Source organism: Trichosurus vulpecula, chromosome 1 (assembly GCF_011100635.1).
Source record: "Trichosurus vulpecula isolate mTriVul1 chromosome 1, mTriVul1.pri, whole genome shotgun sequence".
Lineage (NCBI taxonomy): Eukaryota > Metazoa > Chordata > Mammalia > Diprotodontia > Phalangeridae > Trichosurus > Trichosurus vulpecula.
In genome coordinates, this window is record NC_050573.1 from 45,861,265 (window position 1) to 45,889,185 (window position 27,921).

At 40.1% G+C, this 27,921-nt stretch overlaps 1 protein-coding gene across 1 annotated transcript in view; it reads left to right on the top strand.

Moving 5' to 3' along the window:
- Window positions 1-27,921, top strand: part of ADGRD1 (adhesion G protein-coupled receptor D1) — a 477,959-nt gene that overhangs the window by 237,504 nt on the left and 212,534 nt on the right. The window contains exon 14 of the mRNA XM_036742325.1: window positions 21,303-21,376. Coding sequence (XP_036598220.1) covers window positions 21,303-21,376 — 74 coding nt within the window. The remainder of the gene's footprint in view (window positions 1-21,302; window positions 21,377-27,921) is intronic.

The following is a 27,921-nucleotide window of genomic DNA, read 5'->3' on the forward strand; positions in this document are numbered from 1 at the left end:
ACTCAGGTCTTCCTGACTCCAGGGCCAGTGCTCTACTTGAAAATACTGATTTAAAAAAAAAAAAAGATGGGTTTTAGGAGCAGTGAGTAGTTGGGTCCATCCCAGAATTTTACTGCTTTTTTTGTTTGCTGAAGTGAAAGGCTCCCCGTGGAACAGAAAAAATCACGGTAGAAAGACGATAGTTAAATTTCAAGGGGTGAGTGTGTCCAAAAGTCACCATTTTCTGCCCATCCAACTAGACGCTCTAGGAAATTTGCTTTGGGCACCACTGGGAGAGGCCAGGCCACAATCCAAATGACAAAAACAAGGCAGCAAGAAAAAACCAAGAGGCAGTTCTCTTTCTAAATGACCACCGTGGTGTCTCCTCACAATGATCAAACAAAAGAAAATAAAAGAGGAGAAATCTGCTCTGACCCCCTTAGCCTTGTTACTGTGCTTCAGGCCTTGGCCGTCTTCCCTCCCATAGAGATGAATGACTCCTGTGTTCTCCACCCGCGGATAATTACTGCTGTTCAGTAAGACCGCCATTTTTCTCAATTTTCTTCTGTGCCAATGTCTCTGCCTCCCCAAGCTGTGTCTGTATCACCTGCGGGTGAGCTAAGTCTTCACACGTGTCACTGGGATTCCTGGGAGGCTTGGGGTAAATTTGTAATACTCAGATCTCTGTAATGAGGAAGCCGTCACACACCAGCCCATCTCTTGTGCAGATTGCATCTTCCTGGCTAGTTTCAGCATCATTCTAGATTGGTTTCCACAAGCCAATACTTGCCCCAGTAGACAGTATGGTAGAGGGGAGGAACACTAACTCTGGAGTTGAGGACTTGGGTTCGAACTCCACCTCTGACAGTCAGCTAGGTGGCACAACAGATAGAGACCTGGGCCTGGAGTTAGGAAGATCTGAGTTCAAATCCAACCTCTGATACTTACTAGCTGTGTGACCCTGGGCAAATCACTTAACCTTTGTCTCTCTCAGTTTCCTCAACTGGAAAATAAGGATAAAAATAGTGCCTCTTTATTGTGAGGGTTAAGTGAGTTAATATTTGTAAAGTGCTCAGCAAATGCTTTGCCGGTTGAAAAACCCTGTTGCCACATAGTCTCTAATACATCAATGGATTTGGGATCATTTGTCAAGACAAGTCAACAAACATTTATCAAGTGCCTATTCATTGGGGATAGAAAAAAAGGCAAAGGGCTGTCCCTGCCCTAGAGGAGGTAAGCAACTATGGACAGAAGAGAGTCAGATAAGGAAACTGAGGCCAGAGAAGAAATGTGGCTTTTCCAAAGTCAAATAGGAGAAAGCAGTTACTGATGGTTCAGGAATGGGGAGGTGGGGATATCTGGTACTTAATGAATGTTTCCTTCCTTCCCTCCTTCCAACTTTGTCTGTGTGACCCTGGGTAAGTCACAACCTCCCTGGCTCTCAATTCTGTCATATGCAAAACAAGGGAACCTTAGCCTAGATGACCTCTAAGGTCCTCTCCAGCCCTGTATCTGTGATTCTGTGATCACACCTGCTTGGTGCCAGACTCCTAGAGTTAGAATCAATACCCATGGTGCTCCTGGAGCAAACTCAGGAATGGGCTGTCATGTCAGCTAAATCTAAAAAACAAATTATCCCCTTGCAAAATCAATTGCCTTTTCATCATTCTTTGACTTCTGGCTTTTCCTAATAGTGAGACATTAAAAATCAATGTGTGCAAATGAGAACCAGCTTCCTTGCTGAGAGGGACGTCTTAATCCTGCAGGAGAGAAACATGGGGATACACATGGGGAGGCAGAGGCAGCAGGCTGAAGCAGGCTTACTTGCAAGCTCCTGGGGCTAGCAGGGATGCCCTGGGGCTGAAGGACAGAGCAGGCCTGCTGTGGCTTCTGTGAACAGCCACCTATTTGCATTTCAGAGAATTTAGAGCTGGAAGGGGCATTAAGATATCATTTGTTGGCATTGGGAGATGATGAAGAACAGTCAGTGTGTCAATAAGCGTTTATTCAGCACTGGGGATACAAAGACAGGTAAAAATCTGGTCCTTGACCTCAGATGATGTCAGCTCTGGGTGGGGTCTTAGAACTTACAATGTCAGAGCTGGGAAGGCCCTTAGAACACTGAGTGTCAGAGCTGAGAGGGCCCTTAGAACACAGAATGTAGAGCTGGGAGGGCCCTTAGAACACAGAATGTAGAGCTGGGAGGGCCCTTAGAACACAGAACGTCAGAGCTGGGAGAGGCCTTAGAACACAGAATGTCAGAGCTGGGAGAGGCCTTAGAACACAGAATGTCAGAGCTGGGAGAGGCCTTAGAACACAGAATGTCAGAGCTGGGAGAGGCCTTAGAACACAGAATGTCAGAGCTGGGAGGGGCCTTAGAACACAGAATGTCAGAGCTGGGAGAGGCCTTAGAACACAGAATGTCAGAGCTGGGAGAGGCCTTAGAACACAGAATGTCGGAGCTGGGAGAGGCCTTAGAACACAGAATGTCGGAGCTGGGAGAGGCCTTAGAACACAGAATGTTGGAGCTGGGAGAGGCCTTAGAACACAGAATGTAGAGCTGGGAGGGCCCTTAGAACACAGGATGTCAGAGCTGGGAGAGGCCTTAGAACACAGAATGTCAGAGCTGGGAGAGGCCTTAGAACACAGAATGTCAGAGCTGGGAGGACTCTGGGGGGCGGGGCAAGTCCATTAACTTTTGTCTGTCTCAATTTCATGAGTTTCAAAATAACGATATTCATAGCAGTTATCTCCCAAGGTTGTGGTGAAGATGAGCTAGTATTTGTAAAGTACTTTGCAAATCTTAAAGTACAATATAAATGCTAGATATGACAATAATAAAACTATTACTAATAATGATAATGATACTCTCCGATGATGCCCTTCTTGGCACTAAGGCCAACCCCAATATGTGCCCCTTGTCTCATCTTTTCTACCTGATTGCCCTCACTCTCATTTGCAGTCTCTCTAAGTTTCAGTCTCTCTCTATCTACTTTTCTATTACCTACCTATTAACTGTGTAATCCTGGATAAGTCACTTAACCTCTTTTGTGCCTCAGTTTCCCTATCTGCAAGATGAATGTAATAATAGCAAGTATCTCACAGGATTGTTGGGAGGATGAACAGAGATCACACATTTGCAAACCTTAAAACACTATATAAATGCTCCTCCTCCTCTTCCTCCTTCTCCTTCTTCTCATGCCCAAGTCCCCAGTATCCTCAGAAAAGTCTCATTAGCTCCTATCATTTCCATTAATTATGATTATATATCTTTCTCCCTCTTTTAAAAAGCCAAATTCCTTGACAGAGGCATCTGTAGTTAATACCTCATGGTCTCTTCTCACTTTCTTCTGCTATCTGGCTTTTCACCTCATCACTCAACCAAAATTACTCTTTCCAAACTTACCAGCTCTCTCCTAGCCACTATATCTGATGGCCTCTTCTCTATCCTCATCCTCTTTGACCTCTGTGCTTAGTTTGACCCTCTTAACCTCTCTGTTTCTGATCTCATAAAATTAAACATTGTAGGTGACCCAAAAGTCAAGGGAATGGAGCATGGAAGGTGTACATACACGGGCTTCAGTGTGTTACCATTGGTAGAAACTCCTCTCTGAGATTTTAGGACACTGTTCTTTTTCTGAGGTTTCCTTCTAAATGTCCATCTACTCCTAGATCTCTTTTGCTGGTTCATCATCCATACCAGGCATACTAACTGTGGATACACCCCAAGGCTCTGCCTTGGACCTTCATCTCTCTCCTGATGACTTTATCAGCTCCCATGGATTTAATGATCATCTCAGCATATGTTTCCCAGATCAATATATAGTTAGCCCTAATTTCTCTCCCGAGCTCCAGATTTGCATCAGCAATTGCCTATTGGATTATTCAAACTGACTATCCCAGAGGCATCTCAAACTCAGCATGTCCAGAGCAGAACTCATTAGCTTTGCTCGCAGACTCACACCGCTTCCAAATTCCTTTATTATAGTTGGTAGAGAGAACCGCTATTCTCCTAATCATCTGGGTTCCTAGACCCATGTGTGATTTCTAAATTTCATTTTCTCCAGATATTGAGTCAGATGACAAATCTCATTTCTATCTCCACCATATCTCTCCTATAGAGATCCATCTCTTCACTTATACAACACTCCCTCCCCCACCAAGTGCAGGTCCTCATCACCTCTCATCTGGACTACTGCTGTAGCTGCCTTTTTATTTTTCCTGTCTCAATTGTCTTCCCACTCAAATCCATCCTCCACACTGCTACCAAAGTGATTTTTTAAAGTTCAGATCTGATCCTGGTCAATGAGAGGGAAAAGGGGGAAGGAGAATATGACAATCCCTCCAAGGCCAGGGGGGTGGGGAACCTGCGACCTCTAGGCCAAAAGTGGCCCTCTCGGTCCTCGAGTGCGGCCCTTTGTTCGAATCCACACTTCATAGAACAAATCCCTTTAATAAAAGGATTTGTTCTGTAAAACTCTTACCTCTTTTTACTTTGTGGTAAAAAGCTAAACTCTAGAAGCTATAGTTATAATGCTTTTGCGGGAATCTCCTTCCTTGATATACACAGGTCCAAAAGTCTGATTCTTTCAACCAATCCCAATACATTTCCTCATCCTATTTCATACAGTGGCTTGAAGCATTTCACTGTTGACACCTAGTTTATACCTTTGATCGATCGATTGATTGAGCAGAGTTGCCTAGAAATGGTTCACACCAACTTTACATGTTTGATGATTGTTTCAGTGACTCAATCAAAAGGGAGTTCTCCCCTCATAAAGGTGAGATTGAATGAACCTAGGTTCTGTGACTCTAAAGTCAGTTATTTTTCTACTCTGCACAAACTATACTTCTCTTGTTGGTTGTAATGTAAGTCAGTCCACAAGTCTATTAAGTCCTTTCTATGTGCCAGGTGGGGGTCATCTTCAGTTGTCCCAATCTGTATCTTGCCAGTGATCTCAGAGGGCTCTGGAAGAGAAAGTGAGGCTAGTGACCTTGCACACAGCTCTGCCTCACTTAAATCCAATTCATTTGCACGTCATGGCATCATCTTCCTGAGGTCATGGTCCTCTTTGAGATCGAAGGACAAGCTACAACAACAACATGTGCCAGGCACTATGCTAAGCTCTGGGAATACAAATATAGGCAGAAAGAAAGATAGACCCTGCCCTCAAGGAGGTTGCATTCTAATAGGGAAAAAATATACATAAAAGGTACCTAAAAAGCATAAGGGAGGATGAAGTATAGAGAACAGGGACATAGTAGAGAAAGTCCTGAGTACAGTCTGGAGAGGAATGAAGACATGGCTGGCCTGGGTACCCAGTTTAAATGGTTGAGCCATTTAATGGAGAGGAGACAGCTAATCAGAGGGAAAAGATGAAGGATTAGAAGGTACTTCCAGTGTGTGAATTCTAGGGCTAGAGTAATCTTTTAAGATGAAGAGGTCTCTGGAATACGGTAGAGAAATTCTATTCATCTCAGCTTCTTAACCTCAATATTCTTTCCATGATACCAAAAGGTTGTAAGTCATACAGTTATACAATCTCCAAACTTGTGGATCACCCAAGGGGGCAATGGATAGGTTCATAACCGGGGGTGGGGCGATGCATGAGAAATGCGCCATTACACAAGAATGATACAGAATGAAGGATATCATCAGAGAAATGTCTGACCTGAAATAAATGGGGTGCTCACTTAACTAGAGGGAAGTATAATTGATGGACAGTGTGGTCTAGTGGTGTTCCCACATTGTCAAGAGAACAGAGAAAGACCCTTAGAATGATAAGTGAATAACCTATGGTGAGTTTATGAGAGGGCCTGGGAGAGAATTCCATAGGATAGGCAGATAATTGGGTTGCATTGTTGGAAGAAGCACCCACATTAATGAGACCGCAGATGTATTAGAGTATATGGAGCAATAGAGTACGTAACACATTGGTCACTGAATCTGAGGACTCAGGAGGATGTTGAGGCCAAGGGGTTGGTTGCTTCCTCCTCCTTGGATAAAAACCTTTCAAGGGTGTCCCAGCTCCCATTTCTCCCAGCACTTGTTGTCTGCATGGGCATGGCTCACCTCCATCTTTCCAGGCATTTGGGATTTGGATGGGTTGTTCTCACCTCCCACATTTTTGCATAAAATGCCGGTACAGCGGGTGATTCACCTTTATTTCCTATGGCAATGCAACATCCCCTCTGTGATAAAAATACCATGACTACACATAAGTACATGTGACGCAGCTTGAAGCTTTTGTTCAGCGTCAAAAGCATTGATGGATTTGGCCGTTGTTGTTAAAGAGCAAACCTAAATAAAGCTGAGACAAAGTTCCTCTCTAGGACAATAAGAACAGCTCACATTTGTATAATATTTTATTGTTTTAGAAAAGGAAAGTGAAACTCAAAGAATTTTAGGTAAATTACCCAAAGACAAACCAGTAAGTGTAAGAACCAGGGTTTAAACCCTGGATCTCTGGGTTCCAGGGCCTGTGCAATTTTAGCACTCTCTCCTTTTTTTTTTCCATTTCATATAGAACTTTTGTGGCAGCAAATACAAGGTGACTTAGTATTCAGTTAGATCTGGGTTCTAGTCTCGTTTCTGACACATGTGTGATCCTGGGTTAGTCACTTTACTTCTGTCCTAGGGAACTCTCAAAGACTATAAATTGAAGACCAGATGCCTATTTGCACTGATAGATTTTCCCCTATACCAATAAAATGCAGTTCTCTCTCGCTCACTCTCTCTCTCTCTCTGTCTCTCTCTCTCTGTCTCTCTCTCTCTCTGTCTCTCTCTCTCTCTGTCTCTCTCTCTGTCTGTCTCTCTCTCTTTCTCTGTCTCTCTCTCTCTTTCTCTCTCTCTCTCTCTCTCTCTGTCTTTCTCCATCCTGATGCCCCAGCTTTTAATTTTTACAAAGTACGTTCAGGCCTAAGGTACTACCATTGCCATTCTATTCAAATGCAACCAAGATTTATTGCAACAGCTATTGCACGGGCAGCTAGGTAGTGCCCTGGATAGAGCACTGGCCCTGGAGTCAAGAGTTCAAATATGACCTCAGACACTTACTAGCTTTGTGACCCTGGGCAAGTCACTTAACCCCATTGCCTCCCCAAAACAAACAAGCACCCCCTCCACCAACTACTGTATATAAGGCACTATTTTAGGGACTAGGGATACAAAGAGAAAACAAAAAATTGTCTCTGCCCTCAAGGAGCTTGTTGTGTATTATAGCAATACAACATAGGGATACACATGCACACAAATGCACGTGCGTGTGTGTGTGTGGTGTGTGTGTGTGTGTGTGTGTGTGTGTGTGTGTGTGTGTAATATTTGAGGAGAGAGAGAGAGATTAAATACCAGCTCCCATGGGGGAAGCATTTTTAACCCATTTTATAGGTAAGGGAACTGAAGTCCGTGAAGGTTCTCTGACTTGACAAATCAAACAGTAAGTTGATGCCTTCTGATTTCCAGGTCAATGTTCTTTCCATGACAGATTCAGCATAAAATGATGATTAAAAACCTTTGGAATCTCTTCATGAAGCCCAGAATCCAGGGCCTTTTCCACATCTCAGCATTGCTTCTGGATATTAGCTCTGCTGAAGGGAGGAGATTGAGGGAGTCTCCCTCATTTTCTGGGTGGGATCTACCACCCCTGAGACCCCATTCAGTTGTTTCGGTCTTCCCCACCCATCTGACCACACACATACACCTTGGGTTTGTGGTTAGAGCTGGTTTTTTCCCTCAGATTAATCATCAAAGTGTGGAGTCAGACGGTTGGATAAATGTCCCAGAAACTGTCTCAGTTCTTTCTTTGTCTCTAAGCAAGGAAATCTCTAAACCCAACCAGCAGTGATGGGAGCTGCTCTGACTTTGAAGGATGCTGAGGAAGGACATTTCACATGAATCACTCAACATTTGTTAAGTGTGCATTCTGTATTTGTCAGGCACTGTGCTAGGTTCTGGGAATGCAAAGACGATGGAATGGACCCTGCCCTGGAAGTGCTTAGCTTCCATCCCCGGAGATAACACATCAACTTGTATAAAATAAATTATTAGCACGGAAAGCATGTAGCACTGTGCCTGGGACAGAGTGAGCACTAATAAATTCCAGAGAGAGAGAGAGAGAGAGAGAGTGCGCAGAGAGAGGTATTATTAATAGGAGAGTAAGAAACAGCCTCCTGGATAGTGTCGGTGCCTCCTGAGTTGAGTAAGGAAAGTAAGGATTCTACTAGCTAGGGGCGAGGATAGTATACCAGGAATGAGGAAGAGCCGGTACAAAGGCATCACGAAAGGAGATGAAACATTGTATCTTAAGAATAATATAACAACTAGTTATTGAGCATCTATTAACTCTTGATCCCTGATCTGGGAACTGGGAGAGGCAAAAGCTAACACACCTCAAAAAGCTTATAGTCTATTATGGAAATATGTTTTGCACGATAGCACATATATAACCTATATCAAATTGCTTACTGTTTTAGGGAGGGAGAAGGGGAGGGAGGGACAAAATCATCTGGAGGGTTAGGGGCATGGCACCTCTCCCCTCCCCACTCCGGTTTGGAAAATCCGTGTAAAATTTTTTGACCCTCCTTTCTTACCAGAGAAGTCTGTATTTTTTTCTTTTTTCTTTTATGGAGTGGTTGATATTATACAATATTATACAAATATTTTATGCATTTCTGAGTTTCTAAACTTTTCCTGTGTTGTCTGCTGGCCTTCGTGTGTCAGCTATGGCTTCTACAAAGCAACCCCCAAGTTCCCATTTAATTTCTTATGCCGACCTGCTATATATTGAAACTATGATGGGGAAAGTTGTGATATGGAAGGGATAACTGTACTCAAAATTCTTTTAAAAAAGTGAATATTAAAACTTGTCTTTGCATGTAATTGGAAAAAATACAATTAAAAAAAGGAAGCTTATAGTTTAATATAACTGAAAAGCAGGATTTTTATGGTTCTGTTCCCTTTAATGGATGAGACAGTCTAGGTTGGAGAAAGGGGAAATGTGATTTTGAACTGTATTGGCCCATTGCTGGCACCATGGGCTAGGTTAATCATTTCTACCTATGAGCCCTGAACTCCATCTTCTGATGCTTTCATCTTCATTGACCAACACTGAGAAGTCATAGAATAATATATTTAGATCTGGAAATGACCTTGGTCCCTTGGCAAGGACATCTAGTCCTTATTTATCATTTTAAAGATAGGGAAACTGAGGCCAAAGAGGCTTGACTCATCCAGGGTCATGCAGGTAGTAAGTACCTGCCAATCCAAAGGGCTGTGATTTCAGACCTACCCCTCTTTCCATTGTATTGTGCCTTCTCAACCTATAGATGGAGGCTAGGGAAGAACACTCACTGGATCATTTCCCAGCTTCCAACAGATTTGGGGAGAGCATCAAGGATGATTTTCTCTGGTAGATTCTTGTCAATAGGTAACATATTGTAGTGGATAACAAACTGACCTTGGAGCCAAGAAGATTTGGGTTCAGGTCTTGCCTCTGAGACATACCAGCTATGTCACTGTGGTCAGGTCACTTACCTCTTCTGTGGTCTGAACACCTCCTTAGGAATATAGTTGCTGAGAAGGTGCTGAATTGCTTTGGTAGAGGTAGTGTTCTTACTAGGAAATCTCATATCACTAAAGCAACCAGTCTAGTTCCTATTCAGGCTCACATCATGACTTTACATTTAAACTTAAGAGCACTGGCCCTGGAGTCAGGAGGACCTGAATTCAAATCTCAACCCAGACACTTATTAGCTGGGTGACCTGGGACAAGTCACTTAACCCCCATTGCCTAAAAATACACCACCACCACCACCAATTAAACTTAGGGGAAAAAACCCAACTTTTTCTCTGTACTCTGAAATCCCATAGTGAGCTCCTAATAATTTCTTTTTGATTGATTGATTTCTATGGTATTTGGATATGTATGGGCCACTGGGTCAACAGTGGACAACTGGAGTATCATATGCTTAAGGTCATATATTTAAAGTGGGAAGCGGTCCTGGTGATAACGATAGCAATAATAACAATGGTGAGGATGACCACGCCGACAAATAGTGTCTATATAGCACTGTATAGTTTACAAAGCGCTTTGTACATGTTAACTCATTTGAGCTACATGAAAGTCTTATGAGTCAGGTATTACAATTTTTATTATACCCATTTTACAGGAGGGGATACTGAGGTTCAGAAACATTAAGGTTTCATAGCTAGTAAGTTTTTGGGGCAGGATTTGAACCCAAGTCTTTCAGCTCTTTATAGAATGGTATTTTGGCCTGGAAGTCAGGAAGAACTGGGTTCAGATCCCACCTCTAACATTCACTTGTCGTGTAAGCCGCGAGCAAGTTACTTGACCCCTTCCTCATTTGTAAAATGAAGACAGTAATACTTCTTGCCTTGATCTCATCGGGTCAGTGTGAGGATACATGAGTCGATGTCTATGAATTGCTTACCCAACTCTTGAGTGTTGTATAAATGGCAGCTCCTCTTCTTATCCACTAATCCATGCTGCCTCCCAGTACCAAGTCATAGGGTCATAAGTTTAGAACTGGGAGGTGCCTCAGGGGCTGTTTCTGATTCTTTCATTTTACAGTTGAGGAAACTGAGAGGGCTAGAGATTCAATGATATTGCCAAGGCTCACTTTGATTTGGAGCCGGAAGGGACTCCAGAGGCCATCTAGTCCCACCCCATTCATCTGCTAAATAAGGAAACCGAGGTTCATGTAAAGTGACTTGCTCAATGTCCAACAATTAATTAGCAAGGAATAAATCTGGGACCAGACCCCAAATTCTCAAGTGCCTTTCCCATTGTCTCTCCCTACCTTTGAGATCACTTACACCCCTTTGTTAATTAGGACGCCATGTTCAAGGTATGAGCAAAGGTTCCCAGCTACAGGCAAATCTTTCTTCCTTTATGAATTTTAAAATGGAATATTGGTTTGTATTTGTATTTACTTTCCCCTCCCCCATTAACGATACTTCTTTTGTAGTCAGGCCTGTGGCACTGAGGAACCTAGGAATGGAGTGGCCTTTATCTTTGAGCAGAAGGCCTTATTAGGCTAAGCTATTAAGATTAGACAGAGGCAATAAAGGATTCCCAAACAAATTTGGGAAGACGTGCTAGAAACAGTGTCCCAAGGTGACTTTGCAAATGAGATCTGGCATCCCGTGTGCATCTGTTAGGAAAAAGGAAAGAAAGAAACATTTTGCATAAATGAAATAAAATGTGACCTTTAAATTTTTTTTTTCCTCTGACTATTTTGAGGAGGGGAGTTTGGCCTGGGTGCAGGGATGTGTTTACTGGACTCCTAAAACTGTCCTTTCTAAAGCTTGATGTTCATCAAAATACATTTTTCAAAGTACTTCTGATCCTACATTTTTAACCTATGTCTAGTTGAAAGGAAACAGATTTTAATTCTTCCTAATTCATTCACATACTAAATAACAGAAGCCTGACATTTTTTTAAATTGATAAAATATTTAGTTTCTCTCTCATCTACCTCATACCCACCCGTTGGAATATAAAGAAAGAGGAAACCTTTGAAATAAATATGCATAATCACATCAATACAGTCCTGAACTAGTTATGCTCAAAAAATGTCTTCTTCTGAACTCTGAGTCCATCACCTTTCCATGAGAAGGTGGGTAGTGTGCTTTATGACCGGACTTTGGAATCATGGTTGGTCATTTTGTCATTCAGAACTCTGAAGCCTTTCAAAGTTGTGGTTATTGTATAAATTGTTTTCCTGGTTCTACTCTACTCATTGTGCATCAATTCGTACAAGTCTTTCTTCTCTTTCATAGTTTATTATAATACAATAGTATTCTATTAGATTTATATAGCATCATTTGTTCAACCAATTCCCAGTGGATGGGCGCTCCCTCAGTTTCCACAAAAGAGTTGCTATAAATATTTCTGTACATATTGGTAATTTTAGTGTTTCTTTGATCTCTCTGCACTATAGGCCTAGTTGTTGTATTTCTGGGTCAAAGAATACATGTAGTTTATTGCTTTAGGGCAATAGTTACAAATCACTTTCCAGAATGGTTCTATCAGTTTATAGATCCACCAATAGTGCATTAGTGTGCTTTTCTCACAGATTCTCTAATATTTGTCATTTTTCTTTTTTTCAACTTTGCCAACCTGATGAGTGTGAGGTGGAAGCTCAGAGTTGCTTTAAGTTGTATTTCTCTAATTAGTAGTAATTTGGAACTTTTAAAAAAATATGGCTATTTATTTTTGGATTTCTTCCTCTGAAAACTACCTGTTGATTTCCTTTGACCATATATTAATTGTGGAATCACTCTCATTCTTATAAATTAGAATCAGTTTCTTAAATATTTTGTAAATGACACTTTCATCAGAGAAATTTTCTAGAAAGATTTTTATCCTGTTTCCTCATTTCATTTTAATTTTAGTTTCATTAATTTTGTGTAAAAAACTTTTAAATTTGAAATAATAAAAATTGTACACTTTATCTTCTGTGATCCTCTTTATCCTCTATTTGGTCATGAACTCTTTGCATATCTATTTGGAAAGCAATTTCTTCTTTGCATCTGTAATTTGTCACCCTTTATGTCAAAGGTATGCACTTAGAACTTAGCTTGGTTTATGGTTTGAGGTGATGGTCCATACTTAGTTTCTGCTAGAGTACTGTCCAGTTTTCCCAGTAGTTTTTGTTGAATACTGAATTTTTTTATACCGTTAGGTAGGGTCTTCAGGTTTATCAAATACTACATTATTAAGTTCATTTGAATTTGTATGTTGAATATCTAATCTGTTCCAGTGATCAACTTCTTTATCTCTTAAACAGTACCAAATTTTGATGATTGCTACTTTATAGTAAAAGTTGAAATCTGGTACTGCGAGACCCCAGTCTATTCTCTACTCTATTCTTTTCCCCAGTATTTCCATTCAGATATTTGACCTTTAGTTCTTCCAGACAAATTTTTTTTCTAGCTCCATAAAATAATACTTTGGTAAGTTGTTTGGTATGACATGAAATAAGTAAATTGATTTAAGCAGTTTTGTCATTTTTATTATATTGGCTCAGTTTATGCATGAATAATGTTTCTCCAATTATCTAGGTCTGTCATTATTTCTATAAAGAATAGCAGTTGAATTAATGGAGTTTTTATGTGTATCTTGGCAAGTAGACTTCTAAGTATTTTATACATTATGTAGTTGTCTTAAATGAATTTCTCTTTCTGTCTTTTCCTGCTGGATTGTCTTGTTAACATACAGAAATGTTGCTGATTTCCATAGATTTATTTTGCATCTTACAACTTGCTGAATTACAACATTGCTTCAATTAATTTTGGTTGATTTTTTTAGAGTTCTCTAAGTAAACCATCATATAATCTGCAAAAGTGATAGTTATATTTCCTCTTTGCCTATGCTTATTCCTTTAATTTCTTTTTATTGTCTTTCAGCTAGCATTTTAATATCAAATAGTAGTGGTGACAATAGACATTCTTGCTTTATCCCTGATCTTATTGGAAAGGCCTTTAGTTTATCCTCATTGCATATAATGCTGGTTCTTGGTTTTAGGTAGATAATACTTATCCTATTAAAGTAAGTTACTTTTAAAAAAATGACTTGCATGGTTGTCTTTAGGTTTTTTTCCCTTAGAAATTAGATGCTTTATTTACCTGAATTTTGGACAAACTGCAACTCAAATCCTGTCAGAAACAGAATCTATGTAGAATGAGAGGGTCATAAATGCAGTGAAACATCCATATGATCTGGCCTCATCTGGAGTCCTAGGCTCAGTTCTGGTGTCATGTATTGGGAAGAGTTAAAGAAGGTCCAGAGGAATGTGACCAGAATGATAAAATCATTTCATCATCAGGAAACACAATAGCTATATTCACTTTAGTTGAATTTGAATTAACATTTATTAAATGTAACATTTATTAAATGTTAGAAGAATACTTTTTATAGCTTATTAACTAAATGTTAGAAGAATGCAGAAAAGGGAGTAGATTTGCTCCATTTGGCCTTGTTGTAGGGTAAGGGGCAGATTTGGCTTCATATAAAGAAAAATTTCTTAATGCTTGCAGCTGTCCCAACAAGGCTGTCACATGCTGCAAAGGACCTTGATTCACTTTAGGGTATTTCTCACTTTTCTCTGGCTCACTGCTTCAGGCAAGATAATCTCATACCATTTATGATGATTGCCACCAACTCTTCATGCAGGCTTATGGTTCATAAAAATAAAAAATGAACAGGTTTATCTATAAGTCAAAGAAAATGAACAGGGCCCTTAAAAAATGCATGGGAAATGGTAATTCCCACCTAAAAACAACCCTCCCAAAGGACAATATGGCTTTGTGGTTGTTTTTGTTGTTGTTCAATCATTTGTCAGTCATGGCCCTATTTGGAGTTTTTTGTTTTTTTTTTGGCAAGGATACTGGAGAGGTTTGTCATTTCCTTCTCTAGCTCATTTTACAGATGAGGAAACAGGAGCAAACTGAGTTAAGTTACTTGCCCAGGATCACACAGCTAGTAAGTAGCTGAGGCCACATTTGAACTCAGGTCCTAAACTCCAGGGCTGGACCTCACCTAGCTGCCCAGCTGGTTCCTAGAAGAACTCATTAGCTCAAAGTGTCAGTTGTATGTAAGGGACCTCTTTTGAGCCGCTTCATCAGTTAGAGGTGCTGACTCTGGGCAGCAGATGCACTTTCTAGGTTCTAAGAAAGACATTATTTTAGGCTCTTTAAGATATTCTGAAATGACTCAACAACAGCAACCAAACAGGAACCCAAATCAGCAGGGGCCGTACCTCACATCATTCTGAATAGAGTTATGGGTCCAGGGGAGTCAAGCAAGAGATGGCATATAGAAAAGAAATTAGCATTTTTTTTATTTCTCCATAGAGGAAAGAACTAAAACCTATGGATAAAAATTACAGAGAGAATTAGATTTGGTGTAATGTAAAAATCTCCCCATCTCCTGAACAAGTAGAATGACCTTCCTTGGAAGGTAGTGAATTCTTCATTACTGGTGGTCTCCAAGTGAAGGCTAAATAATCATTCATCAAGGATTTTATGTGGGAATTGATAACATCTCTTGTCCTTTTCAACTCTGAGATTCTATTATCTTCCTTCCTTATCTTAATGAAACAATTGACTTCTCATTTTGTCAGAAGACTTATGTAAACATCAAAACAAATATATTATACCCAGGGGGACATTTCAAATAATTATTTTTTATCAAGAAGATGATATGACAGATGAACCCATTTCCTTCCAGAAATTGGCTGAAGGTTTATAGGTATCATTTCCTGTGTGTACCAATTTATATGCATATCTGTCTGTACAGTATTTAGTGAAGGTATCAATCTGGACATATTGTGCAAAGGTGTAGAAAACAGGAAAAAGGACTATGAAAAATTTGGCCCTCTTTAATTCTGTAGGGCACCATTAGTGTCTTTCATCTTTCATGTAGAGAGGAATTGGTTTGATAGATGGTTTTATGTGGCAACTCAGAATTGGGGTGGGAAAGGTCTGATGCTGGTGGCTGAAGTTATATATTGTAGTTTTGACAGAATTTGCTGGTTGGAAAACTGGGTGGTGAAAAGATAACGAGAGGTTTGATGCCTTTCTTGATTAGTGGATGATTATAGTGCCCTTTAACACGGAAGCAGGCCTAGGTCTGAATGTCCATAATGAATTGGGACTGGTCTTGGGCACTTTGGGCCCTTACTACAGTGTCCCAGAAGAAGTCTATGACTGCTTTGGATTTAAGAGCTGGGGATGGATTGCCATGAACAAAATCAGGCTTCTAAATGAAGTCCGATGTTATCTATAAATCAAGGATCATTTATTAAATGCCTCCTATGTACCAGGCAACGAAGAGTACATATATATATATATTTGTTTTTTCCTCCCATTCCATATGTAATATGTCTATCTCTTATTTTGGCCATAATTTGACTTTCTAAAAAAAGTGGCAACTATCTCATGCTTTCCAAATTTGCTGATGATTTGGCAGGAGGAATGGCCAACACTTTAGAAGATAGAATAAGGAGCCTAAAGATCTCGATGGGTTAGAACAATGGACAAAATCTAACAACGTGAAATTTAATAGGCATAGTATTCAAAGCCTTATACTTGGGTTCAAAATACTTGCTGTATAATTACTAAGTGGGAGAGGTGTAACATAACAATTGTTGAAAAATTTTATATATATATATATATATATATATATATATATATATATATATATATAATATTTTAGTGGACCACAAGCTCAATATGAATCAACAGTGTGATCCCCCAATAGCTAATGTGATCTTAGGCTCCATTAATAGGAACACAAAATCCAGAATGAGGATCAAGATGATCTTGTATACTGTATCCTCATCAGATCATTGTGTTCCACTCTGGGTGCTTACTTTTTTTTCATTAATATTTTTTGAATCAACAAAAATATGACTTTTTCCCTTCCTACCTTCTCAAATCCTTCATCCCCATTAATAAAGAAAAAAAAACTGAGTGAAAAAATGGACAAGCAAAACAAATTCTAGTATTAGTCATGAGCCTCAAACCACGCCCCCCCCCAAAAAAAAAGTCTGTTTCAATCAGCACTCTGAGTCTGCCACTTCTTAGTCAAGAAGGTGAGTAGTATGTTTCATCATGAGTCTTCTGTAATCATGGTTGGTCATTGAACGGATCACAGTTCCAAAGTGTTTCTTTCTTTTAAAAAAATTATTTATTTATTTTATTTTTAATTTATGGAATAAAGCGAGCATTTCCGTAACATAGTCTAATAAAAAGGTGATTACAAAGATGCTTGTCTTTATAACATATTGTCGTTGTATAAATTGTTCTCCTGATTCTGCTCGCTTCCCTCTGCATCAGTTTATACAAATCTTCCCAGGTTTCTCTGAAACTGTCCCCTTCATCATCTTATAACACAGTGCTATTCTATGATGTTCATATGTCCTAACTTGTCCAGCCATTCTCTAATTGATAGTGAGTGCTACAGTTTGGGAAGGACATGGATATGCTGGAATGTGTCCAGAAAAACAAAATCTGGGAATATTTAGCCTGGAGAAGAGATTTGTTGGGGGAGGTGCGGTAACAATCTTCAACCATTTGGAGAGGCAGCATGTGAAGAGGAATTACAATTGTTTTATTTATCCATAGAGATAAGAACTAGTACCTATGGATGGGAATTGCAGAGAGGAAGAGTTTGATTCCATGTGATGTAAAACTTCCTAATACTTAGAGCAAATCCCAAAGTGGAGCGGATTATATCAGGAGGCAGTGCATTGGTGTGTGAATGAATTGGAACGATGTAACATAATTTGTTTGATTGACTCATATAATAAAATCTACAACTTTCTCCATCTTTAAAGAAGTTTTAATAGACATGTGCCTTGTTTCCTGCAATTTACATGATTTGGCTTTGAGTTTACAAGATTTGACACATTTACTTTAATTCATCATCAAGAAGCTAAAATAATTAGATAACAAACATAACTTTGAAGGATAGTTAATTTTGTCCCCAAGTTAAGCATGGGCTATTACCTATAGGTTTTCAGTGGGGTAATTCAGGTGAATCCCCAGGTTAGTGAAGCATATTTATCTCCATCTCTTGGATAAATTTATTAAACTTTTGTGAAATGGCATGATGCAGTGTTGTGTTGTGGTGTTCCATCTCCATTTAGGAATTTCTGTAATTTTGGAACAATTTTACTTGTTGCTACAGCAATATATTTAATCAGGGTTCAGCATTTCCATTGGCAGAGGTAAGACTTTCAAGCCCATTGGAAGTGAAAAATCCTTCAAAACATGTTTAGATGGTTGTTTTATAGTCTGATGAAGAAGCTGAAATCTTATAGGCTCAGCTGGCTTTCTTTTTAAAATGATTTTAATATAGTCTTGAATGAAAAAGGGTAATATCATCATTAAAAATTCCCTTTGTCCGATCTTCAGTACTCTAGTCTTTATATTCTCTAGCTTGTGACAAAACAAGGCACAGCCATTTTTTATAGTAGCTTTATGTAGATATGTATATGTATGTGTTATATACATATATACGTGTATATACATATATATGTATGTGTCATATATACACACATACACATGTATATATACACACATATATATTTACATGCACATATATACATACATACATATACACATACAGATATAGCAGGTTTTTTTACTGATCTTTATGAAAACAGTAAAAAAGAGATACTCCTAGTCTCGTAAGAGAGACTTCCTTCTAGTGTCTCTTTCCTAAGCTCTATTTCCACATCACCAGCTGCCTATTGGATATCTCTAACTGGACATTTCGAGCTCAACATGTCCAAAATGTAGCACATTATTTTTCCCCCTCCCATTCTTCCATTCTCCAAACTTCCCAAGTCTTCTACAAACATTTTGCATAGGCACAACTATTCTTTTAGTCTGCTGAATTCAAAACTCTTGAGTCATCCTCAGATCTTCTCTGCCCTTCACTACTGTGTTCAGTTAATTGGCAAATCTTTTCAGTATTATGTCCATGATATCTCTTGCATCCAATTCCCTCTCTCCATTCACACAGCCACTCGTTCAGGCCCTTATTAGGTCTTCCTTGTAATATACTGTAGAAGCCTCCTTATTGGACTCCCAGCTTCCTATTTTCCCTAACCCCCATCCCATTCCCCTAATCCATTTTCCACACTCCTATTTAAAAACCTTCAAGTAGCTCCCTTTTTCTCAACCACTGATGAAACATCATGAACAATCTGAGTCTCAGAAAACTGATGAAGGAAGAGACTTAGCTTGACATTTTAATCCTATCACAGTTCTGTTCAAGCTCATCCTTCCAGGTTTGTTGGATATTACTTCCTTTTACCTGCTCAGCCTTCTGGATTTGTCTGTTGGCTGTTCCCCAAACTTGACATTCAACCTCCTGTCTCCATGCCTGGAATCTACTCCTTTACTACTGCCTCATTGAATGCCTAGCTTCCTTCAAGTCTCAGTTCGCGCATGTGATAGTTTGGCATTTGTTTTAAACAATGTCAACAGCAGATTAAGGAATTTTCCCAACCGTGGTTGATCCAGGGAGCAGGCATGAGCCTTCATGTGGGTAGCATTAGGAGAAGAAAGGCCTCTTTAAGGAGCACATAGGGCTTGGAACTGAATGTCCAATAGACATCTTAAACTCAGCATGTCCAAAACTAATGTTCCCTATTATTGTAGAACCATCCTGTCCCCCATATCAAATGTATTTCCATGATCTATTGATTTTGCCTTTGTAATATTTCTACCCTATGCTTCCTTCTTTGCTCTGACCAGCATCATCACTTCATGCCTGGATTATTGCAATAGCTTGCTGGTGGGTCACTCCAATTCATCCTCCATTAAGCCGCTACAATAATTTTCCTAAAGTGCTGGACCAGTCATGTCAAACCACCTCCCACCCCCACTCAATAAACTCCAGTGGTTCCCTATTGTCTCCAGGATCAAATACAAAATCCTGTTTATCTTTCAAAGACCTTTATAACCTAGTCCCCTTCTACCTTTCTACTCTACTTGTGTTTCACTCCGCAACATGTGATTTCCAATCCAGTGACAATGGCCACCTAACTGTTTCATGAACAAAATTCCCTTATCTCTCAAGTTGAAGCATTTTTTTCTGGCTGTCTCCCATGCCTGGAATTCTCTATCTCCTCAACTCTATCCATTAACTTCCTTGGCTTCCTTTATGTTTCTAACTAAAATCCCACCTTCTATGGGAAGCCGTCTCCACCCCCTTTTAATTCTAGTGCCTTCCTACTGTCAATTATTTCCCATTTATCCTGTAAGTAGCTTGCTTTGTCTATATTTGTTTTCATGTTGTCTTCCCCATTGGATTGTAGTCTCCTCGAGGGCAGGGATTGTCTTCTGCCTCTTTTTGTATCCCCATGCTTAGCACAGTACCTGGCACATTTTTGTTGTTCATTCATTTAGTCATGTCCAGCTCTTCATGATTCCAGGAACCATAGCACACCAACCTTTTATACTGCACCATCTTCTGAAGTCTGTCCAAACTCATGTTTGTTGCTTCCATGACACTATCCATCTCATCCTCTGCTGGCCACTTCTTTTGCCTTCAATCCCTCCCAGTATCAGGGTCTTTCCCATGAGTCCTGTCTTCTCATTGGCCAAGATATGTAAGCTTCAGGTTCAGTTTCTGTCCTTCCAATGAGTAATCTGAAATAATTTCTTCAAGTATTGACTGATTTGATCTCCTTGCTGTCCGAGGGACTCAAAAGTTTTCTTCAGCACCATAATTCAAGTGTCGATTCTGCAGCACTCAGCTTTCCTTGTAGTCCAGATTTCATAGGCATACATTACTACTGGAAAAACCATAGCTTTGACTATCTAGACTTTTGTTGGTAAGGTGATGGTTTTGCTTTTTAGAATGCTGGCCAGATTTGCCGTAGCTTTCCTTCCAAGGAGCAAGCATTTTTTAATTTCATGGCTGCAGTCGTCACCTGCAATGATCTTTGAGCCCAAGAATATAAAATCAGACACTGCTTCCATTTCTTCTCTCACTATTTGCCAGAAAGTGATGGGACCAGGTGCCAAGATCATAGCTTTTTTTTTTTTTAATGTTAAGCTTCAAGCCAGCCTTTACACTCCTCTTTCACCCTCATCTGGCACATAATAGGTGTTTAATCAATGTTTATTGATTGTGATTTCCCCAAGCTTGGGAGCTCCTCACATCTGACAGAACCTGTCTCTGGCTCCTTGTTGGCCACCTCTACTTACAGTTCTTTGCAGATAATGGGAGGCCCCAGGAAGCTGTGCTCATTACATGTTTGTGCTGCTACTTAAACAAGGCAACAGTTGGCCATATATTTAAGACCTGATTGCTTTATGGTATCAGAATAGGACAGACTTTGAGTCTCAATCTGAGACTTTTAGATTGTGAGATCCTTGAGGGCTTCTTTTTGTATCCCTAGCACTTAGCACAGAAGCTTGGACATAGTACGTGCTTAATAAATGTTTATTAACTTATATGCTACCTTCAAGAGGAAGTCTTTCCTTGTGTCCTTAGGTGTTAATGCTCAGTCCTTCCTCCAAAGACCATGCATATACCTCCCACTTTCGAAGTTGCCTTCCACCACCCCGCCATTCCAGTAGATCGTAAGCTCCTTGAGAGTAGAATTTTGATTCTTCATAGATGCTTGTTGCATTTGATGACTCGAGCCCTCCTAATGTTGAGCTTTGTGTTCTATAATTTTGTGGTTGGATTCGCTCAGGTGCATGCACAACACACCTGAGTGCTTTATTTGTTTTTCAGATTATTTCAGGAAACACATTCTATTTTCTTTTCTTTCAGAGTCGGGAGCTATACAATGATGTAACAAATAAAAGCCACCAGATTTTCCTTTACTGTGCATTTTTGGACTTCAGGTATGTTGTCAGTAATTTGAGATTAATAGTAATAAAAGCTAACATTTATACAGGATCTACTATGAGTCAAGTGTTTTACAAAGATTATCTCAGTTGGTCCTCATAACAATCCTAGGAGGTGGATACTATTATTATTCTCTATTTATAGGTGAGGAAACTGAGTCAGGTAGAGGTAAATGATTTGCCTAGAGTGACACAGCTAGGAAGTGTCTGAGGCTGGATTTGAACTCAGGTCTTCCTTAGTCCAGGCCAGAACTCTATATACTGTGCCGTTTAGCTGTCTCTAATGGATGAAGAAGAAGAAGAAAAAGAATGATGTATGTGTGTGTGTGTGTGTGTGTGTGTGTGTGTGTGTAGTATAAGAAAGAGGAAGAGAAATAAATCTCTTAGGTGACGAGATAAAATTAGGGGTGATATGGATTATCTTCAATTTATCCTTGTCTAAATCTTGTTTTTACAGAGTAGTTTGCACATGGTCTCTCCCCCCCCCCCCAATTAGATTATAAGCTCCTGGAGGGCAGGGGCTATTTTTTGCTCTTCTTTGTATTCCTGGCACTTACCAAAGTGCCTGGAACATAGAAGGAGCTTAATAAATGCTTATTGATTGAGCGTACCATGCATTCTGGGATAGGCACTTCTACAGAAGATGCTAATTAAACTTTCATTCAGGTTATTTCCTGAACAGTGATTGAATCAGGCAGTATTTTGAACTACTTACTTCTAGACACTGTTCTAAGGACTTGGGGAAAAAAGCCAGAAAAACAAACAAGCAGCACCTACCACCCTCCCCCGCCCCCCCCACCCCCTGCTCCCGCCCCAGAACAATCTACGCTCTCAAAGAGCTTACATTCTGATGGGGAGGAGGGAAAAGGAAAACAACATATGCTATATATAGGTGAACATAGGCTATGCCCATAGTCTTGTTTTTAGTTTTAAGCCTTAATAAGTTCAGGCATGTAAATGCTACAAATTTACAACACATGTCATTTAATAGCTTATTTTTTTCCATTTATTTAGTTTTGTAAATTTTGAATAATAAATTTTAAATTTTATTTTGAATTTTTTTGGATGACACTTCCTCAGATTGGTTGTTCAGTAGAGGAAGCCTTCATGCTTGCCACCTTGGATACCTGATCTAGCTTCATTAGATTTTTTTTCTTGTTGAGGGTCATATCAAAGCTGTCATGTTTGCATCAGAAGCCTCATTTTGGGGATGATCTTAAGGCTAGGATTACATATGCAATCTTTTCAGTCACTGAGCAGCAGCTGATGAAAGGTTTTACGAAGTTCAAAAATTGACTGGAACAACAAAGTATAGCAAAAGATGGAGATTATCTTGAATTTTAATAAGAAATATTTAGTATTTTAAAATTTTAATTAATCAACATTTCAAATGTTGTTTTTGGTAAGTTTGTAGTATTTACACTTCAGAGGTTATTAAAGCTTAAAACTGCACTAAAAATTTGGGATGCTATAAAACACATTAAGAGTAGATAGATGATAATCTTGGGGGCAGTTAGGGGGGTGCAGTGTATAGAACACCAGGCCTGGAGTCAGGAAGACCTGAGTTCAAATTTGGCCTTAGACATGGACTAGCTGTATGACCCTGGGAAAGTCACTTAACCCTGTTTGCCTCAGTTTCCTCTTCTGTAAAATGAGCTGGGGAAGGAAGTGGCAAACCGCTCCAGTATCTCTGCCAAGAAAACCCCAAATGGGGTCGTAAAGAGTTGGATGTGTCTCAATAACCACAACAACTACAACAACAAATCTTAGAGGGGAAGACATGACACCAGCAGCCATAGGGGCAGGGAAAGGACTCCAGCAGAAGGTGGCATACTTGAGATGAATCTAGAAAGAAGCCAGGGATTCTAAGAGGCAGAGATGAGGAGGTGGATCCTTTGTCACCAATAAGTCAATAATTTTCTCATCCTCAGTGAGTCCTTGAAATTCTTAAATTACTTCAATGACCTCCGAAGGTCCTTCCATCTCAGAGATTCTGAGAATCTTGAGAAAGAGGAAAAGAGAAATTGGTACAAGAGGCTTCTGGGAAAAGATTTCTTTTTTTAGAGATAGAAAAGACCAGGGCAGGTCAAGTGTTTATTGCCTCCTTTGTCTCCTTCGCCTTCTCAAGTCTTTCTTCATAATGTCTTTCACATCAATTCCTTCCTTTCCATTCCCAGAAAATCCTCTAGGCCCTCCCTCATCACCTGTTGTAGTCCATTCATCACCTCAAAGCCCATTGTATTAGTATCTTCCATGGCTGGAGTTAACCTACCTCTCCTAACACTCTTACCATCTTCCTGCACATTCTCTCTACACTGTGCTTTATAAAACACAATTTTATTCTGTTTCTTTCCTGTTGAAGAGTGCACTATGGTTACCCAATGCCCATAGCATCAAGTCTGATATCCTGAGCCTAACTTCAAAGGCTTTCCAAGGGTATTACCCCAAACCTGGCTTATCTAACTTTGTTTTCCCTATGCTTCAGTTACATTGGGAGTTCCTCTAGGGCTGGGCTTGTCTTTTGCTTTTCTTTGTATTCCCAAAGCTTATCCCAGTTCTTGGCCCTTAGTAGGCACTTAATAACTGTTTATTGGCTGACTTTCCCAGCTGTTTCCCTTTCCCAGATAACTATTTATTTGGCTGACTTCTCCTATAGGGTGGGGGGAGCCTAGGGCCTCGAGGCAGCATGTGGCCTTCTAGGTCCTTGGGTTCTGCCTTTTGACTGAGTCCAACTTTTACAAAACAAATCTTTTTATTAAATAGGGCATTGTTCTGTGAAGTTTGGATTCCGTCAATCTACTTGCGAACCTAGAGGGCTTTATATGACCTTGAGGCTGCAGGTTCCCCATCCCTGTGGAAGGCTTTCCTCCTTCCTTTCCACAACATAGACCAGGCAAAATTCCAAAATGCCAAACTACCAGCCAGAAATTTGTGGGACTTGAATCATTAAACTGACAAATAATCATTTATTAAGTGCTTACTATATGCCATAATATTATATTATTGCATACTATATTATCCTATAATAGAATAATATTATTACTGGCCATTATAATTTGTTGTTTAGTCAATTAGTCATGTCTTATTCCTTATAACTACAGTTGGGATTTTCTTGGCAGAGATACTGGTGTGGTTTGCCATTTCCTGCTCCAGCCCATTTTATAGATGAGGAAACTGAGGCAAACAGGGTGAAGTGACTTGCCCAGGGTCACCCACCTGGTGAGTGTCTGAGGCCAGATTTGAGCCCAGATCTTCCTAACTCCAGGCCTGGCACTCTATCCATTGCACTACCTAGCAGCCCTTAGCTAATAATAACTAATGATAATAATAATAATGATAAGTAGCATTTGTATATTGCTTTAAAGTTTGAAAAGTACTTGGCAAACATTATCTCATTTGACCCTCACAACAGTCCTGTGAGGTAGCTACTATTATTATCCCCATTTTACAGGTGAGGAAGTTGAGGCAGAAGGTTAAGAGACTTGCCCAAGGTCACACAGCTAGGAAGTGTCTAGACAGGATCTGAATTCAGGACTTCTAGACTTCAAGTACAATACTGTAGCAGCTGTGCCCGCTGTAATCCTTCCTGGTCTTTACCTCCTGCGTTAGATAAAGCTCACATTATTTCACAGAATGCCTATGAAAAGCCTCCTGGATCTTGGGAGTGGATTCTATCCTCTTGTCTCCCCATTCTCCATTGGAGTGGGGCCTTCATGATTGTGAGCTCCTTGAGGCCAGAGACTGTTGATTTTTGTCTCTGCATCCCCAAGGCTTAGTGGGCAGCTGGGTGTCACAGTGGATAGAGTGCAGGGCCTGGAGTCAGGAAGACCTAAGCTCAATTCCCACCTCAGACATCACTAGCTGTTTGACCCTGGGCAAGTCACCTAACCCTATTTACCTCAGGTTCTTTGTCTGTAAAATAAGCTGGAGAAGGAAATGGCAAATCGCTCCAGTGTCTCTGCCAAGAAAACCCCAAATGGGATCGAAGAGCCCGACATGAATGAAACAAGCGAATGCCATCTCCAACACTTAGTACACTGTTCAGTGCATAATAGGCGCTTAATAATTGTTCTTAACAAAAACAATTATGCACATGATAAACACTTAATATATTGTACATATAATTGCATAATAATTGCTTAAATTGTACACATAATGATTGTCCACATAGTAATTGCTTAATAACTGTTTAATTGAATTCAGGAGGTGTTTCCACAATCCGACTAGCAGCTGTTGTGGGGGTGTAAGGCCAACACAACCCCAACAACAAGAACGCTACCAGCATGCTGCAAAAGCACAGGTTCTTTTAATCTGCTTAACTAAGGAAAGCTACGTGAAGGGGTTGACAAGCTTACTTTTAATTCAGCATACAAATATCATTCACTTAGTTCAGGGGAAAAAGGCAGCACCCTGAACTTCAGAACAAAATACAAACAAAGTACAAACATGGACAGACAGACCTTGTCTGATTCAAATCCCAATACATAGTTACCAGAGTTCAACAAAGTCTCAGCATCTGGGTTTACGAGCTGGAGGGCTCCTTAGCTACAGCTGCCCTGAGTCTCCGCATCAGCACCATCACGAGAGAGAGTCCTGCGCAAATGGCTCTGTCCTCTCTTCTTATAGGGATTCAGATGTCATCAAACGTCATCTGAATGACCAGAACTTAGGCTGCTATGATTGGCTCTGGAGTTAGCACCTCCCCTTAGCCAGCCCCACCTTGGGCCCCATCCTAGTCACCAATCCACACCCACATAGGTTCTACACCTAATAGGGGTTTGGGCCTGGGGCTTAGCACCTAGTAAGACTCAATGAAATACACTGAATTACTCAAAGGAAACAAAAGCCAAACTCTTCAAGGGCACTTGGGTAAACTAAGTGCTAAGAGCCCATTTTGCTTACCAACAGGGAAGCCATGTGGTATAGTTGGAAAGAGCATCTGATCTGGATTTAGAGGACCTCTCTCTACCTCATACGCCTTACAACTTGTGTGTCCTCGAGCGAGTTGCTTTTCTTAAGGACTCAGTTTCCTCCTCTGTCAAATGAAGGGCTTGGGCCATGCAGTCTTTAAGATCTCTTTCAGCTCTGTCTATGATTCTGTGAATTCGTAGTTTTCTTCACTGACCAAGAGTCAAAGCGACCCTCTGTTCTACACAATACGGCCCTCCAGAATATATGCTGCCCATCTGCAAGATGAGCTTAATGACCCTGCTTCCCTTTGGTGGCAATCACGTGATGAAATTCCAGTTACTGGTAGCTGGTGGGAGATGCTTACGTTATCTGCATATTTTAATAATCTGAGAGTATATCTTCCCGGAACTCGTGAAATACTGTAGGCCAATGTTGTCTATGCAGACAATTCCCAACAAAGGCAATCTTTGCAAAGCATTCCTCCAACGTGGGTTTCCATTCAATGGGACCTTGGTCCAGTTCAGTTGTTCCAGAAGGATTTATTAAGGACCTACTGTGTGCTATACACTGGGCAAGCAGGGATGAAAACAACACTGTCCTTGACTTTGGTGGAGTTACATTCAATGAAATTGGAAAAACAGAATAGTAAATACAAAATGGAGGATGTCTCAGAAACCTTAGTGCAGTTTTAAACAATGATAGCTTAGTACTGCACTAAGACTTTTGGGACACCCTCTATATAGAAAATAAATAAAGAGTAATTGCTGCTAGGGGGTGGAAGGGCACTAACGATTGAAGAGAAGGCCTCTTGTAGAAGGTGCCACTTGAATCGTGTTAGTAATTCTATTTTGGCTTGGAATTAGGGGTCCTAATCTTCTTGGGTTGATAAAAAACATAATTCACATCTGTAGGAGTGGATGGTATTATGAACCACATTTGAAAATAATGAATTTCTTAATCATCCACTACATAAACAGAAAGAAATTAATTTTTCATATTTTCTATCTCATAAAGGTTATCATAAGATTTAGAGCTGGAATTGATTTTAGATATTATCTGGTTTGACCAATCCCTTTATTTTAAAGAGGAGTAAACTGATGACCAGGGGAGTTAAATGATTAGCCTAACGTCACAGAGCTAGTTAGTGACAAAACTGGGATTTGAACCCAGAGCTTTTGATTGCAAGGACACAGCATTTTCCTTTATGACATCTATTTTTTTCCTGTGCTCTAGACCTGTCATTTCATTGGCATGAGGAGCTCTCAGGGAAGGAACTCCCTCTATTAATGAAGATGGGTACTTGTTCTCTAATTTATAAAGTTTGGGAGAATTATTTGATGTCACTGATAGGTTAAGAGGCTTGCCTAGGTTCACATAGCCTAGAATCCAGGTCCAGTCCTGCCTGGAGAGGGACTTAATTATGAAGGGCTTTGAATGTCAAAGCAGAGTCTTTCATATTTGACCTCAGACCCATACTAGCTGGGTGACCCTGTGCAAGTCATTTAACCCTGTTTTCCTGAGTTTCCTTATCTGCAAAATAAGCTAGAGAAGGAAATGACAAACTGCTCCAGTATATCTGCCAAGAAAACCCCAAATAGGGTCATGAAGAGTCAGACACAGCTGAACAACAA